Source organism: Haliotis rufescens, unplaced genomic scaffold (genome assembly GCF_023055435.1).
Source record: "Haliotis rufescens isolate VD_foot unplaced genomic scaffold, xgHalRufe1.0.p SCAF_5, whole genome shotgun sequence".
Classification (NCBI taxonomy): domain Eukaryota; kingdom Metazoa; phylum Mollusca; class Gastropoda; order Lepetellida; family Haliotidae; genus Haliotis; species Haliotis rufescens.
Window position 1 is genome coordinate 36,653,145 of NW_025964223.1, and position 17,364 is coordinate 36,670,508.

At 46.1% G+C, this 17,364-nt stretch overlaps 1 protein-coding gene across 1 annotated transcript in view; it reads right to left on the reverse strand.

The window, feature by feature from the left end:
* Nucleotides 1-3,670: 3,670 nt before the first annotated feature.
* LOC124118533 (methylosome protein 50-like) overlaps nucleotides 3,671-17,364 on the reverse strand; it is a 57,222-nt gene continuing 43,528 nt past the window's right edge. The window contains exon 8 of the mRNA XM_046480689.1: nucleotides 3,671-4,865. Coding sequence (XP_046336645.1) covers nucleotides 4,667-4,865 — 199 coding nt within the window. The 3' untranslated portion in view covers nucleotides 3,671-4,666. The remainder of the gene's footprint in view (nucleotides 4,866-17,364) is intronic.

Genomic DNA, 17,364 nt, shown 5'->3' on the forward strand with positions numbered 1-17,364 from the left:
TTCGCCAACAAGTGATAGGTTTGGCCAACGATACTATGGATCGTTACTTGGGTGTTAACACAACTTGTTATAAGATTTTAACTCATTTGTTTTGGCCTAGCTTAAGTCATGATATGCCACAGGTTTGCAAGACCTGTCATGGTGTCAGGTGGTGGGAAAAGTAAATCGGAGAATTCCCCTGCCCCTTTGAAGCCCATTCCTGCTTTTAAAGTTTCAGTTGGGTCATTGATCGCGTTGGTCCTTTCCTAAAACAAAGTCTGGTAATTAGTATTTGTTGAATATCATGTGCACTTCTGTCTGATTCCCATGCAGAAGCTATTCCACCAAAGAAAAGTACTGCGCCAGTTATCGCTAAAGGCTTTATTCAAAATTTGCAGCAAAATAGTTCATTCCGACCAAGGGTCGAATTTCATGTCATGGTTGTTTCTGCGGGTCGTTTATAAATTCGGAATAAGAAAGGTCAAATCTACTTCTTATCCAAGTTAATGTGCATTGAAGAGATTTCATCACTCTTAAAAATACACCCTGCAAAAAATATATGAAAAAGTGCAAAAGTGATTTTAGATTAAAAAAAAATTGTCATATAAATAATCAACAGATTATTGTCATTGTACACATCATTGTCATTGTCCGAGGTTCCATATGGCACACAATGGAACAGTAGATTAGAAAGGTGAAGGTCATCTGTTCTCAATATCTTGTATGGCCACTGCAGTGCTTGTGCCAACTATCGGAGGTTCTGTGGTTGTTGCTGACGTGCTCGCAGTTGTTGCTCCGGTGCATCTCATAAATGTTTGATTGGGTTTAAATCTGGAGACGTGGAGGGCCATGCAGGACCTGGATGTTGTGATTCCTGAAAAAGGCTTGCCGTGTGAGGCCGGGCGTTGTCTTGGTGGAAAATGACACTCGCTTGTTGCATAATGGGAAGTAAGTGTGGCCGAAGAATCATCCGTGTAACGTTGTGCCATTAAATTTCCAAGAACTTGCACCAAGTCTGTTCTTCCTGTGCCCACGTCATCACACTACCACCACAAAATCTGTCCACTTCCTGTATGCATTTTCCAGTATAACGTTCCCCACGACACCTGTAAACACGTCTACCATCCACATGTCAAAGCATAAAACGCAATGTGTCAATAAACCATTTATTTACCATGAACTTGTCTCCATCACAGTGTTGGCCATACTCTGTGACCGTTACACCATTGATGACTCCGTCAAAATGACATCTCGTACTGGTTAGTGTTAGTGACCTAACAGTATGAATCTGTCCTGTTCTCAAGTAGTGATGCGGGGTCGACCGTATGTGTCTGATAACGGTCTCCGAGTCTTGTAATGGTGCTTTGTGCAACATGAAAAAAACCTATCTACAGCTGAAAATGATTCTCCTGTTTTGCAGTCGTGACATCTTTTCGCTGTTTACTTGCTGTAAGATTGTGATGGTAAGGTGAGGTGGGGTGAAATTGGGTTTAACGTCGCGTCCAAGATTATTGCACTTATATAGCGACGTGCATGCACGCGCGTGTGGCTGCTTGTACTAGTCCAGACTGATGCTGATTTAAAGTGCTAGCTCACTGAGATACCATGCCGCCGTTTAACATGAATACCCCACTCAGACACAGTATACTGACTTCAAACCGACCAGTCCTTGTTTCAGCCACTTAATGCCGAGCGCCAGACAGGGTAACACCAACAAGTACCATATTTTAACGTGTTTTGGTATGACGCGGCCGGGGATCAAACCCCAGACCTTCCGCTCTACCCCAAGACCACGGAAGCGGTAGATTGTGCTCGTATGCAAATGAAAACGCAATGTTTTGATAGCCTAACAAGTGATGTTGCATAACATGTTGGTGTGTTTCGGCGTCAGGCTCTCACGTTTTGTTTGTTTTCTATTTTTCCATCTTTCACCAAATTTCTGTAGTACCTCATTCTTTTCACACAAATCAATCGCAATCAATGCAGAAATGACCTATTCATTATTGACTACACAGCGAGATATTTATGATTTTACGTATCATTTTTTGAAGGCGAGGTTGTGAAATAGTGTTTAACCTTGCGTCCAACATTATTGCACTAAAATAGGGACACGTATGCGTGTGTCTACTTCTACTAGTCCGGACTAATGCAGATTTTATACTGAGAGCCCACTGAGATACCATTCCGCAGTTTAACATAAATACCTCACTCAGATTACTGACTCCGAGACGACCGGTCCTTGCTTTAACCCCTAAATGCCGAGAACTATCTTTTAACGTCTTTTGATATGCCGTGGTCGTGGATTCAACCCATGACTTTCCGCTCTCCAGGCAGCCGCTCAACCACTAGACCACAGAATCGGTCTACAGTATAGGATCATGATTTACTGCATTGAAATTTAGAAGTGTGATAAGGAATTCATTTGTTGGGAGTCAGTTCAAGAATTGTTAGGGTTAAGTCTTTCCATTTATGCATTTAAAACAAGAGTCATCGGAAAGATGACATATCCCCCCCCCCAGCAGCTGTCTGTAAAGTAACCACTAGTAAATGTGCAATTCTGTATGTAATGAGTCAACAGTTGAATGTTTTTTAAGAAGCATACATTGTTTACCCACTGAATGGTTTTCGAATTCTGGCCCGGAAACGAACCCCTTCCCCAATGGAGTCTAGGTCCAACTTCTTTCCATAAAAATTGTAAAAAGTAAAGATTCGTAAAAAAAGAAAATATCAAAAGGCACCACTTCGGTATGTGCCGGATAGCTTTGCCAAGTTTTGATCAAATACACTGAATGGTTTTCGAAATCTGCCCCGGAAACAAACCCCATCCCCAATTGAGTCTATGTCCAACTACATTCCATAAAAATTTAAAAAATAAAAAATTAGAAAAATCCCAAAATATCAAAAGGCACTTCTTCAGTATGCGCCTGATAGCTTTGCCAAGTTTTGTTCAAATACACTGAATGGTTTTCGAATTCTGCCCCGGAAATGAACCCCATCCCCAATTGAGTCTATGTTCAACTTCATTCCATAAAAATTTTAAAAAATAAAAATGAGAAAAATCCCAAAATATCAAAAGGCACCACTTCAGTATGTGCCTGATAGATTTGCCAAGTTTCGATCAAATACACTGAATGGTTTTGGAATTCTGCCCCGGAAAGGGAAATGATTACGGACGGACAGATGGACAGACGGACGGACAGACAGACTGGCTGATCGCTATATCCCCCCGCATTATATGCCAGGGGGATAACAAGCCACTGTGCCAGCCATGTTGCTGTTTTATCTAATCGGATAAAAATTCTGAGCCGTTTTTACGAGTCATTACAGCTGGGATCATTCAAACAAAGTTTCAGCTCGATAGATTACAAACAGATGGATGGACATGAACATCATTAACTCAAATCACCTCAAATCAGGGGAGCTAATAGAGAAGATGGCAACAAGTAAATGGGTTTGAACAACAACAAAACCCAGAATCATGTTCCCTTGCTTGACAGTGAAACATACACTCAACATGCTTTTGCTGGAAAGAAGTGACACCATTCGAAGGATATCCTCCAATGTGAATAATGTTGGCATACCTTCTGTTTTACTAGGCTGCTAAATAAGGCGTGTGCACTCCAATGCATTCTCTTAACCTGGGACTGACTGGGCAGCAACAAGTGTCCCAATACACTCAACCAAACACAGACATCAGTCACAGTTTATTTGTATATTATGTCCATACAAAACTCAAGGTGCACCATGGTGAATGTCGTCTTACTAGATAACAGGCTGACACATGTCAGATTATACAGACATAGCACTTTAATATCAATCATCACAGATCCTTTGTGAACTTGCCCAACATGACACAACATACAACCAATGCCAGAAAGAGTCTCCACTGAAGAGGTATTTAATATTTTGATATGTACTGATTTCAAATGCATAATCTGATGGCAACAAATAGCTTTCTAACTGACAATAAAGAGGCAGAGAGGGCTTGAGTTGTATCAAGATGGGGAGTTGATACTGTATCTGCTGAGAGATGTCATGGTGGTATACCCAAGGTGGAAATGTATAGCTGTTCATATGAAGCATCTGTGAACCACCCACAGGGAGAAAAGGGAATGATGGTCTGCAATAGGGGAGGTGGAATACAATATCAAACATGACAATGACACCAACAGCTTTCAGGATTGTGATTAAAAGGGAAGTAGGGCAAATTTCCACAAACAAGCTTCACTCATTCCATTACCGAACAGTACAAGAGAATATTTTGATACAGTATCTTACAGAAACCTACAAGACACACTGTCCTGGCTCTGTCACTCACAGCTCTTGCACATACTTTACAAACACTCACACAGGCAGGCTTGTGTCTACACATACTCCCACAGACACTCCACCTTCACAGACTGCCTGCAGCAGGCCTACAACCAGGTGGGAAGTATACAGCAATGATGATGGAAAGTCATATTATGTGACCGTTGCTATTGAAATCACAGGAGACTGTCCCAGTGAGTGGTATGAGCTGTAACACAGGAGACTGTCCCAGTGAGTGGTATGAGCTGTAACACAGGAGACTGTCCCAGAGGCTGGTGTGGGCTTAACACAGGAGACCGTCTACACAGTGAGCAGTGCTGCCTGAGATGACCCCACTTGTAATGCTACTCCTCTTCATGCTGCTGCTCATATAGTGTGGCTAGCTCTGCTGATCCTCAATGAACTGTCCCTTCTCCGGGATCACTCCATTCACTTCCATCACAACAGCCTTGGTCCTGTCGCTCTTGGAATTAATGTCGTGTTTGACGACTTGGGAGTCCCAGCCACAGGTGTACAGACAGTCACTGCCAAACCAGGTGAGACCCTGCACAAAGTCTGAGTGACAACACACACTGTAGCTGAAATGAAGTAAACAAAAAGACTCAATCCTTGTACATGTTAGGAGAAAGAATTGAGATGAATCGCCATCTGTTGTGTCCCCTTCCAAGATGTGTCCTTCCCATGTGAATTTATTTCCAAGGTGTCCCTCCCTCCATGTGGCCCCCACCCCACCCCCCACCACTGTATTCCCTCCATGTGCTCCCCCCCCCACCACAAGCCATCATATTCCCTACATGTGTTACCCCAACTACTGTATTCCCTCCACATGTTTCCCCTCTCACTGTATTCCCTTTCCAGTGTATTCCCTCCACATGTTTCCCCTCTCACTGTATTCCCTTTCCAGTGCATTCCCTCTACATGTTTCCCCTCTCACTGTATTCCCTTTCCAGTGCATTCCCTCTACATGTTTCCCCTCTCACTGTATTCCCTTTCCAGTGTATTCCCTCCACGTTTCCCCTCTCACTGTATTCCCTCCACATGTTTCCCCTCTCACTGTATTCCCTTTCCAGTGTATTTCCTCCACATGTTTCCCCTCTCACTGTATTCCCTTTGCAGTGTATTCCCTCCACGTTTCCCCTCTCACTGTATTCCCTTTCCAGTGTATTTCCTCCACATGTTTCCTCTCTCACTGTATTCCCTTTCCAGTGTATTCCCTCCACATGTTTCCCCTCTCACTGTATTCCCTCCACATGTTTCCCCTCTCACTGTATTCCCTCCACGTTTCCCCTCTCACTGTATTCCCTTTCCAGTGTAATCCCTCCACATGTTTCCCCTCTCACTGTATTCCCTTTCCAGTGTATTCCCTCCACGTTTCCCCTCTCACTGTATTCCCTTTCCAGTGTATTTCCTCCACATGTTTCCCCTCTCACTGTATTCCCTTTCCAGTGTATTCCCTCCACGTTTCCCCTCTCACTGTATTCCCTCCACATGTTTCCCCTCTCACTGTATTCCCTTTCCAGTGTATTCCCTCCACGTTTCCCCTCTCACTGTATTCCCTTTGCAGTGCATTCCCTCCACATGTTTCCCCTCTCACTGTATTCCCTTTCGAGTGTATTCCCTCCACGTTTCCCCTCTCACTGTATTCCCTTTCCAGTGTATTTCCTCCACATGTTTCCCCTCTCACTGTATTCCCTTTCCAGTGCATTCCCTCCACATGTTTCCCCTCTCACTGTATTCCCTTTCCAGTGTATTTCCTCCACATGTTTCCTCTCTCACTGTATTCCCTTTCCAGTGCATTCCCTCCACATGTTTCCTCTCTCACTGTATTCCCTTTCCAGTGATTTTCCTCCACATGTTTCCCCTCGCACTGTATTCCCTTTCGAGTGTATTCCCTCCACGTTTCCCCTCTCACTGTATTCCCTTTCCAGTGTATTTCCTCCACATGTTTCCCCTCTCACTGTATTCCCTTTCGAGTGTATTCCCTCCATGTTTCCCCTCTCACTGTATTCCCTTTCCAGTGTATTCCCTCCACATGTTTCCCCTCTCACTGTATTCCCTTTCGAGTGTATTCCCTCCATGTTTCGCCTCTCACTGTATTCCCTTTCCAGTGTATTCCCTCCACATGTTTCCCCTCTCACTGTATTCCCTTTCCAGTGTATTCCCTCCATGTTTCGCCTCTCACTGTATTCCCTTTCGAGTGTATTCCCTCCACATGTTTCCCCTCTCACTGTATTCCCTTTCGAGTGTATTCCCTCCATGTTTCGCCTCTCACTGTATTCCCTTTCCAGTGTATTCCCTCCACGTTTCCCCTCTCACTGTATTCCCTTTCCAGTGTATTTCCTCCACATGTTTCCCCTCTCACTGTATTCCCTTTCGAGTGTATTCCCTCCATGTTTCGCCTCTCACTGTATTCCCTTTCCAGTGTATTCCCTCCACATGTTTCTCCTCTCACTGTATTCCCTTTCCAGTGTATTCCCTCCACATGTTTCCCCTCTCACTGTATTCCCTTTCCAGTGTATTCCCTCCACATGTTTCCCCTCTCACTGTATTCCCTTTCCAGTGCATTCCCTCCACATGTTTCCCCTCTCACTGTATTCCCTTTCAAGTGTATTCCCTCCACGTTTCCCCTCTCACTGTATTCCCTTTCCAGTGTATTCCCTCCACGTTTCCCCTCTCACTGTATTCCCTTTGCAGTGCATTCCCTCCACATGTTTCCCCTCTCACTGTATTCCCTTTCGAGTGTATTCCCTCCACGTTTCCCCTCTCACTGTATTCCCTTTCCAGTGTATTCCCTCCACATGTTTCCTCTCTCACTGTATTCCCTTTCCAGTGCATTCCCTCCACATGTTTCCCCTCTCACTGTATTCCCTTTCAAGTGTATTCCCTCCACGTTTCCCCTCTCACTGTATTCCCTTTCCAGTGTATTTCCTCCACATGTTTCCTCTCTCACTGTATTCCCTTTCCAGAGCATTCCCTCCACATGTTTCCTCTCTCACTGTATTCCCTTTCCAGTGATTTTCCTCCACATGTTTCCCCTCGCACTGTATTCCCTTTCGAGTGTATTCCCTCCACGTTTCCCCTCTCACTGTATTCCCTTTCCAGTGTATTCCCTCCACATGTTTCCCCTCTCACTGTATTCCCTTTCCAGTGTATTCCCTCCATGTTTCGCCTCTCACTGTATTCCCTTTCCAGTGTATTCCCTCCACATGTTTCCCCTCTCACTGTATTCCCTTTCCAGTGTATTCCCTCCATGTTTCGCCTCTCACTGTATTCCCTTTCCAGTGTATTCCCTCCACATGTTTCCCCTCTCACTGTATTCCCTTTCCAGTGTATTCCCTCCATGTTTCGCCTCTCACTGTATTCCCTTTCCAGTGTATTCCCTCCACATGTTTCCCCTCTCACTGTATTCCCTTTCGAGTGTATTCCCTCCATGTTTCGCCTCTCACTGTATTCCCTTTCCAGTGTATTCCCTCCACATGTTTCTCCTCTCACTGTATTCCCTTTCCAGTGTATTCCCTCCACATGTTTCCCCTCTCACTGTATTCCCTTTCCAGTGTATTCCCTCCACATGTTTCCCCTCTCACTGTATTCCCTTTCCAGTGTATTCCCTCCACATGTTCCCTCTCTCACTGTATTCCCTCCACATGTTTCCCCTCTCACTGTATTCCCTTTCCAGTGTATTTCCTCCACGTTTCCCCACCCACTTTTTTTCCCTCCACATGTTTCCCCTCTCACTGTATTCCCTTTCCAGTGTATTTCCTCCACATGTTTCCCCTCTCACTGTATTCCCTTTTCAGTGTATTCCCTCCACATGTTACCCCTCTCACTGTATTCCCTTTCCAGTGTATTCCCTCCACATGTTTCCCCTCTCACTGTATTCCCTTTCCAGTGTATTCCCTCCACATGTTTCCTCTCTCACTGTATTCCCTCCACATGTTTCCCCTCTCACTGTATTCCCTTTCCAGTGTATTTCCTCCACATGTTTCCCCACCCACTTTTTTTCCCTCCACATGTTTCCCCTCTCATTGTAGCCTGCAACCTCGGGGTTGTGTATGGAGATCCGATTGGACAAAAAGATGACATCGTTGTACCAACCACTTGGTATGATAATGCCAGACATCAGTGGTTTGTCCAGACAAGTGCAAAGACAGCACAAGTAAAATTCTAAATGTGTTATCAGTAATAGGTATTCAATGCATATTTACCGAAAAGTAAGAGAAAAATATTTTAAAATTCAACAACAAAATATCAGAAATGCTATTCTAAGATTGTTGTTTTTTAAAAATTGGATGACAATAATTTGTCACAAAATGGAAAAGTGTTAAAAGTCAACAATAAATATATAAAAAGCACTCCTAGTATGCCCAGTATGCCTAGTATTTTTCTTTTGGCTACTAGTGAAGAACGTATTTCTAAGTTTGGCATTATGGCCCTTATGATTTCCCAATAGTTTCTGGGCACAGAGCGGGAAAAAATGTGCGGACTACGTAACTTCCGTTACCTTATTAGTCACCATGAATATGCAGATGATCTTGTTCAGGTCGATAGAGAAAGTGTAATTGGGAAAATGCCATATCAACACATTAATAACTCCTTACTTACAGCAGACGGAACATTCCAAGGAAATTGAAATTGTTTACAAAGTGAGCACTTACTGGTTACTGATTTGCATTAATAGACAGCCGCTAAGAGGCGTGTCTCGCCCGAACTACCGGAAATCACAAATGCTGCGATACAATGAATGGTCCGGTACCATGGGGTTCGAGTATATTCCCTTTCCACTGTATTCCCTCCAAGTTTCCCCTCTCACTATATTCCCTTTCCACTGTATTCCCTAAACATGTTTCCCCTCACTGTATTCTCCACCTACTGTATTCACTGTATTCCCTACCTACTGTATTCCCTCCACGTTTCTTCACCTACTGAATTTGCTCCACATGTTTCCCGTCTCACTGTATTCCCTTTCAAAAGTATTCCCTCCACGTTTCTCCTCAATGTATTCCCCACCTACTGTATTCCATCAATATGTTTCCCCTCTCACTGTATTCCCCTCTAACTGTATTCCCTCAACATGTTTCCCCACCTACTGTATCCCTCCACATGTTACCCCTCTCACTGTATTCCCTTTACACTGTATTCCCTCCACGTTTCTCCTCAATGTATTCCCCACCTACTGTATTCCCTCAATATGTTTCCCCCCACTGTATTCCCCTCTCACTGTATTCATTCCAGGTATTCCTCTCTCACTGTATTCACTCTAGGTATTCCTCTCTCACTGTATTCACTCTAGGTATTCCCTTCTCACTGTATTCACTCCATGTATTCCCCTCTCACTGTATTCACTCTAGGTATTCCTCTCTCACTCTATTCACTCTAGGTATTCCTCTCTCACTGTAGTCACTCTCGTATCCCCTCTCACTGTATTCACTCCAGGTATTCCCCTCTCACTGTATTCACTCTAGGTATTCCTCTCGCACTGTATTCACTCTAGGTATTCCTCTCTCACTGTATTCACTCCAGGTATTCCCCTCTCACTGCATTCACTCCATGTATTCCCCTCTCACTGTATTCACTCCAGGTATTCACCTCGCACTGTATTCACTCTAGGTATTCCCCTCGCACTGTATTCACTCCAGGTATTCCCCTCGCACTGTATTCACTCCAGGTATTCACCTCGCACTGTATTCACTCTCAGTATTCCCCTCTCAGTATTCCTCTCTGACAGTATTCCTCTCTGACAGTATTCCTCTCTGACTGTATTCCCTCCACGTTTCCCCTCTCACTGTATTCACTCTAGGTATTCCCCTCTGACTGTATTCACTCTAGGTATTCCCCTCTCAGTGTATTCACTCCAGGTATTCCCCTCTCACTGTATTCGCTCCAGGTATTCCCCTCTCACTGCATTCACTCTCAGTATTCCCCTCTCACTGTATTTACTCCAGGTATTCACCTCGCACTGTATTCACTCTCGGTATTCCCCTCTGACTGTATTCACTCCAGGTAATCCCCTCTAACTGCATTCACTCCAGGTATTCCCCTCTCACTGTATTCACTCCAGGTATTCCCCTCTCACTGCATTCACTCTCAGTATTCCCCTCTCACTGTATTCACTCTAGGTATTCTTCTCTCATGGTATTCACTCTCGTATCCCCTCTCACTGTATTCACTCCAGGTATTCCTCTCTCACTGTATTCACTCTAGGTATTCCTCTCTCACTGTGTTCACTCTAGGTATTCCTCTCTCACTGTATTCACTCCATGTATTCCCCTCTCACTGTATTCACTCCAGGTATTCCCCTTGCACTGTATTCCCTCCATGTAATTCCCTTCCCACTGTATTCACTCCAGGTATTCCCCTCTCACTGCATTCACTCTCAGTATTCCCCTCTCACTGTATTCACTCCAGGTATTCCCCTCTGACTGTATTCACTCTCAGTATTCCCCTCTGACTGTATTCACTCTAGGTATTCCCCTCTGACTGTATTCACTCTAGATATTCCCCTCTCAGTGTATTCACTCCAGGTATTCCCCTCTCACTGTATTCGCTCCAGGTATTCCCCTCTCACTGCATTCACTCCATGTATTCCCCTCTCACTGTATTCACTCCAGGTATTCCCCTCTCACTGTATTCACTCTAGGTATTCCCCTCGCACTGTATTCACTCCAGGTATTCCCCTCTCACTGTATTCACTCCAGGTATTCACCTCGCACTGTATTCACTCTCAGTATTCCCCTCTCACTGTATTCACTCTCAGTATTCCTCTCTGACAGTATTCCTCTCTGACTGTATTCCCTCCACGTTTCCCCTCTCACTGTATTCACTCTAGGTATTCCCCTCTCACTGTATTCACTCCAGGTATTCCCCTCTCACTGCATTCACTCTCAGTATTCCCCTCTCACTGTATTCACTCTAGGTATTCCTCTCTCATGGTATTCACTCTCGTATCCCCTCTCACTGTATTCACTCCAGGTATTCCTCTCTCACTGTATTCACTCTAGGTATTCCTCTCTCACTGTATTCACTCCATGTATTCCCCTCTCACTGTATTCACTCCAGGTATTCCCCTTGCACTGTATTCCCTCCATGTAATTCCCTTCCCACTGTATTCACTCCAGGTATTCCCCTCTCACTGCATTCACTCTCAGTATTCCCCTCTCACTGTATTCACTCTAGGTATTCCCCTCTGACTGTATTCACTCTAGGTATTCCCCTCTCAGTGTATTCACTCCAGGTATTCCCCTCTCACTGTATTCGCTCCAGGTATTCCCCTCTCACTGCATTCACTCTCAGTATTCCCCTCTCACTGTATTCACTCCAGGTATTCCCCTCTCACTGTATTCACTCTAGGTATTCCCCTCGCACTGTATTCACTCCAGGTATTCCCCTCTCACTGTATTCACTCCAGGTATTCACCTCGCACTGTATTCACTCTCAGTATTCCCCTCTCACTGTATTCACTCTCAGTATTCCTCTCTGACTGTATTCCCTCCACGTTTCCCCTCTCACTGTATTCACTCTAGGTATTCCCCTCTGACTGTATTCACTCTAGGTATTCCCCTCTCAGTGTATTCACTCCAGGTATTCCCCTCTCACTGTATTCACTCTAGGTATTCCCCTCGCACTGTATTCACTCCAGGTATTCCCCTCTCACTGTATTCACTCCATGTATTCCCCTCTCACTGTATGCATGAAAAGTCTTTGTCACAGCTCGTAACCTTGCACGATACATTCACGAAGTTCCATATTTTTAATATAGATCGCGATTTCCTGCTTAAAATGAAAATTCTCTCTTCAACTTCTGAAAATTTATCATACACGAGGACGGTACCATAGCTGCTTTAGGTCACATGCTCAAATTTGACCAATCACGAACCTTGTAGCAGATTTCAGCAAGAAAGCGTCATTAGAAACCAATTTGTACCAATGAAAGTGCATATTGCACATACGAAATGCCTCCAGCGATGTTACGACGGTGAAGATGAAAAAACAAGCTTTCCAGCGATGTGTCATATGGCACTCTTTGATGAACATGCCATTCATACGAAGCTTCGAAAAAGGAGGTATTACTTCATGTTACTGAGTGGACAGCCACTGTTATCAGGAAATGGGTGATGACAGATACTTATTCATTACTCTTTTTAAAATAATTTTCCAATTGCGTTAACAATGAAAATAAAGGGGTGTCCCCACTGCTTCCATGTAGGCTCTGAGGGTAATAATGGGACATAGCAGAAGCTCATCCTGGTCCTCCCCTCGGGTTTAACGCTGCTTTTAACAGTATTCCAGTTATAATGCGGCGTGTCAGCTTAATGTGGGAGGAAAGCTCGTGATGCAGGTCTCAGACGTTTACCAAAAGCACGGGTATGGTGCTGACAAACCTAGAAACATAATCGGGGCGAACCAGGATTCGAACCCACAATCATAGGTTTCTGGCATGCCGAAAGGACACAACTCTGCACAGCGAATCACGGAGCCTTAGACGACTGGGCCACCCGTGCCCCCTCCACCCCAATGATGGAATGGAGGGGTGGTATGGTAAAGTGTCTGTCTGGCTTGGCTGTTGATTTTTGGCAACAAAATTCCCAGCACAGACCAAGATGGATGGACCCTCTGGAGCCTTGTTCCCACAGTGACAACTAGAGGATGGAGCTCGCAAACTCTGGCTGTAGTAGCTCGTAGAAGTTTTTTCTGAGTCAGGTGTTGAAAGGGGGTCCTGTTGAGTGGTTCATAGAGACGTGGTCTGAGCTGCCTTAGGACAACATTCAAATCTCATGTCGGAGGACAGAACTTCAACTTCTGGTCCTCCAACTTGAAACTCCTAATGAAACTCCAGCTTTCAAATTTGCGACAGCTTGCTGTCTTGAGCAATAGTGCAAACACTGTTGTTGGCAGACAGGTACGTGGCTGTAGCCTACAAAACGTTGATAGCGCCTACAGCAAACGACCAAGGCATGAAGCTGAAACTGTTCTTGAGTCGTAAGGGTTCTGAAGCAGGTTGGACCACTTAGGAGCCTTAGAGCGATGTTTAGCAGGACCAGGAAATCAGATTCTGGCAGGTCTGCGCAGTGCCAAAAGGGTAAAAAACATGTCGTCAGTTGTGTTGATCTTTTCGATCACTTTGGGCAGGATCACTCCGGCCTCCAACAGATTTAAATGGTAGAAGCGGAATGTCTGGTTCAAATAGGAGCTCGAGTGGGTCAATCCCTGTTTGTTGATGAACCAGACAACTGCTGTGTTGTCCGTGGCGGTCATCAGCATGGCGTTGGTCTATTGGTATTCCCAATTACGTACTGCCAGGATGATGGCTTTCAATTCTAAACTGCGTTTGGTCTATAGACAAGAGCCCTGAGGCTGTCTGATCCCAGAAGTGGGCTCCCCACCTTTGGAGTGAGACGTCTGCAAACAGGTGATGGGACACCTTGAACCCTATCAAAGAGACACCTTCTAAGGCATCCGACCCCTTCAATTCAAGGAAAATGGCAGTTAGCATGAAAACAGTTCACAAGGTAGTGGCATGATTTTTTACTTCCATGATTTGAAAATGCTGAATACTGTACTCTTATGATTAAGAAGGATAAAATGAACTCAGTTTGAAATTGACCACAAAAAAGATGCGGCAAAAACCAAAGAAAAGATTTTGTATCCACGTCCTGCTAAGGTAGAATAGAATATTGACATAGAGCCGGCGTGTCTTGTGGCACCAGATGCCACGGAGGTCATGTTGGCCAGGAAGAGCTACTTGAGATGCTTGTTAGATCTTCATTCATTTCAAATTAGGACTTTGTTTGTAAGAGCAATATGCAATATGTAATGTGGGCCAAGTAAGAAATACATTTACAAATATTTGGACTTTCCTGATTTTGACTTCATGGAAATTAGATCAGGGCCCACTTGCACAAAGCGATCTTAGCGCTAAGACTATTGTAAGCCTATGTTAAAGTTTAGTAAAATCTAAATATTTTTTACATTTGTATACTTATCCTGCATTACTCTGTATTGCATTTACTGCTATGTTTGACAAAGAGACGAGCTGTGTGAGATCCAGCTGCTGAAGAAAGTTGTCCCAACCAGCCCAGGAGGCAGCGCCCTCTCACAGTCGGCACGTGACCCGGAAGTCATGACGTCACACCAAAAGACATAACTGCTTTAAACATAACATCTGAAACTTCGTGGGGAGGTAGCGTAGCGAAAGGGAGGGAACTTAGACTTCGTAATGCAGGATAAGTATACAAATGTAAAAAATATTTAGATTTTACTAAATTTTTTAACTTATCCTGCATTACTCCGTATTGCATCTTTATCAGACGGCTTGGCCGGTGGGCATACTTGCAGATGTGAACCATATTAAACCCTCGTCAAGGTCCGATGAATCCGCACCGCATACAAGTGATGACCGGAACATCTACGACCATTCCTGTCTTCAGGAAACAAGAGTCGATGCAAAAACGAAACGCCCGAATAGGTAACCGAAATACAATGAGGCGTGTAGCCAAAATATATAACTTACCGAAGAGCGAAAGCGAAACGCAGTAGAACCTAGAGCTAATCTGAGGTGATAAACACCAGAGAGTTCGACGGGCCCCGCTCGGGGAATCGAAGAATCAGCGGCGTCGGCGGCAAAATCTACGACCAATCCCAAGAGCGAATGCGAAACGCAGGAGAGCCCTCTAGGCTGGAGGCAAGGAACACCAGTGAGGTCGACGGGCACCGCTCAGGTACCAGAGAAGCAGCGGCGTTGGCGTCGGCGCCGGTGACCACATCTACTACCATTCCTGTCGTCAGGAAACGAGAGTTGATGCAAAAAGTAAAACCCGGATAGGTGACAGCAATAGAATGAGTCGGGTAACCCAAAACTAAAACTGACCTAAGAGCGAATGCGGAACGCAAGAGAGCTGTCTCGTCTGGGGTGATAAACACCAGAAAGGTCGACGGGCCCCGCTCAGGGTATCGGAGAATCAGTGGCGTCGGAGATAGATGACCTGTTGGGCTACAACCAGGGACCAAAACTGTGAACGCCGGCGACAACTTTCAAGGCTACATCACGGAAGTAGTGGTTGGTGAAGGCGGTGTCCGATCGCCACGAGCAGGCTTCCCTGAACGACGGGATGGAACAGTATACCGTGAAGAACCAGTGTAAATACGATCGCCCTGATCTCATTTTATTTCAGGTAATAGCCTTTGGGGGGAGGGTCCAATCCGGCGGCTCATACGCTTTAAGGATGACCGCCCGGAGCCACAGGGAAAAGTATTCCGGCTGACCAACGACAGCGACGAAGGGGAGACCGGCAGAAAAAGGTGTTTCCTAGACTTGCGGCAGTCTTTAGATCGTAGAATAACCTTCAGTGCCCTTACTGGGCATAATGACGCTCATCCTCATCCTCGGCACCCACACTGGACGAGGGGGGAGGGGACAAGGAATGATCTATCAGGCTGTCCTGGGAGTTGAGTCTTTACGCTGACGTCCCAGTACGGTCCATGATGAACGGCGCCCTGGGTACCGCATTCGAACCGGGCATGGGAAGCGTCGAGGGCGTGCTGTACATGGACTCGAGCGGCAGTAGTCAAAACCAGTAGAAACACCCGTCTTCTACTTAAGGTCGAAGAAGGAAGACGAGGGGAGTGGTTCGAAGGGTATTGAAGACCACATTCAGATCCAACGCAGGCGGTCCGAACTTGGTCTTCAGGTCTTCAAGACTGAACGAGCGCAGCCAGGCCCGTAGGTCGGGAATTTTCGTCTTTCTCCGATCGTCCGGGATGGCCAGAACGGAGTAGATGGCGACCAGGTATGTGGGGGTGGTAAGCCCTTCAACCGATGGGTGCTACACAAGTACAGAAGGAACTGATCCAGGATCTGCGGTGACGCTGTCATCGGATCCTGGTGTTTGTCAGAACAAAATGCCTGGAACAAGCATCAGTTATCAGCATACAGTCCCCCTGTAGATGGACGGTGGGCTGAAGCAATAGCCTTGGTCGCTCTAGCCGAATAGCCCTTGGCTTTCTGCATGTGTGTCAGGCGTGCAGACGATAACATGCGGGTATGAGGGTGTGGCAACAGACCGTGTGGATGGAGCAGAAGGTTGGACCACACCGGAAGTTCCAGGGGTTGTCTCTGGCTATGTTTCGGAGGTCGATAACCCAACTTCTGGCTGACCAATAAGGCGAGACCAAAGTCAATGGCAGGGGTCGAGTGGCCTGGATCTCTGAAGAACCGTGGGAGGGAGAACCGGAGTCGGAAAAGCGTACGCGCGTAGTCCTTCTCAGGAACGATGGAAGGCTTCGACTGCCACAGCGGTCGTATCCGGCACAGGTGGAATGGAAGACGACAGCTGGCCACATTCAGATATGAGGCAAACAGATCTAGGGTTGGGGTGTCGACCGTTTCACATAGTCTGGCCCGAGGCGCCGGAGAGCGTGAGGCGTCGGAGAGCTTGAGGCGCCTGGAACGCCGAAGATGGTGATTCTCGGGGGCGCCGGTCGAGTTTGTGGCGCCGGGAGAGGGGCGAGAACTCTGGGTCCGCAAACACCACACTACGGTGACGTCGTCAGTGGACACGATCAACAGGGCGTGACCGAGAATGCACTGTCAGCAAGTGCCGTCCTGGATAAGCATTTATCTCGAGGCTGTTGCTGTGCCAATGGTGTTGATCTCTGGATCACAGGTGGTCACAATGTGGGCTGGCGTGGGCCACTAGCCACTGACAAGGTGGCAGGGGAGGTAGTCAGCAACAGGGGTCTGCGATTGCGTACCGTCGGTACGATTCGGAAAAAAGGTGTGATCGCCTGCGAGCCAACCTCAAGTAGACGAAGTAAACCAGCTTCACAATCGACCGCCGGGGCATCGACGTAACCGGGTAGTAGGAAGTCGAGGCAATATGGCCATTGCACGAAGTAATGAGATCGTTTTCATCCCTGAAGCGGCGTATAAGTACTCCTGTTCTTATATCGAGGTGACGATGGAGGACGACAACACGATACGAGGCAGGTATGCAACAGGGGTCAGTGGGACGGCCGAGGGACTTTAAGTATCAAATCGACACTGTGTCCGGTAGTCAAGGCGGAAGATAGGACTACCTGTCG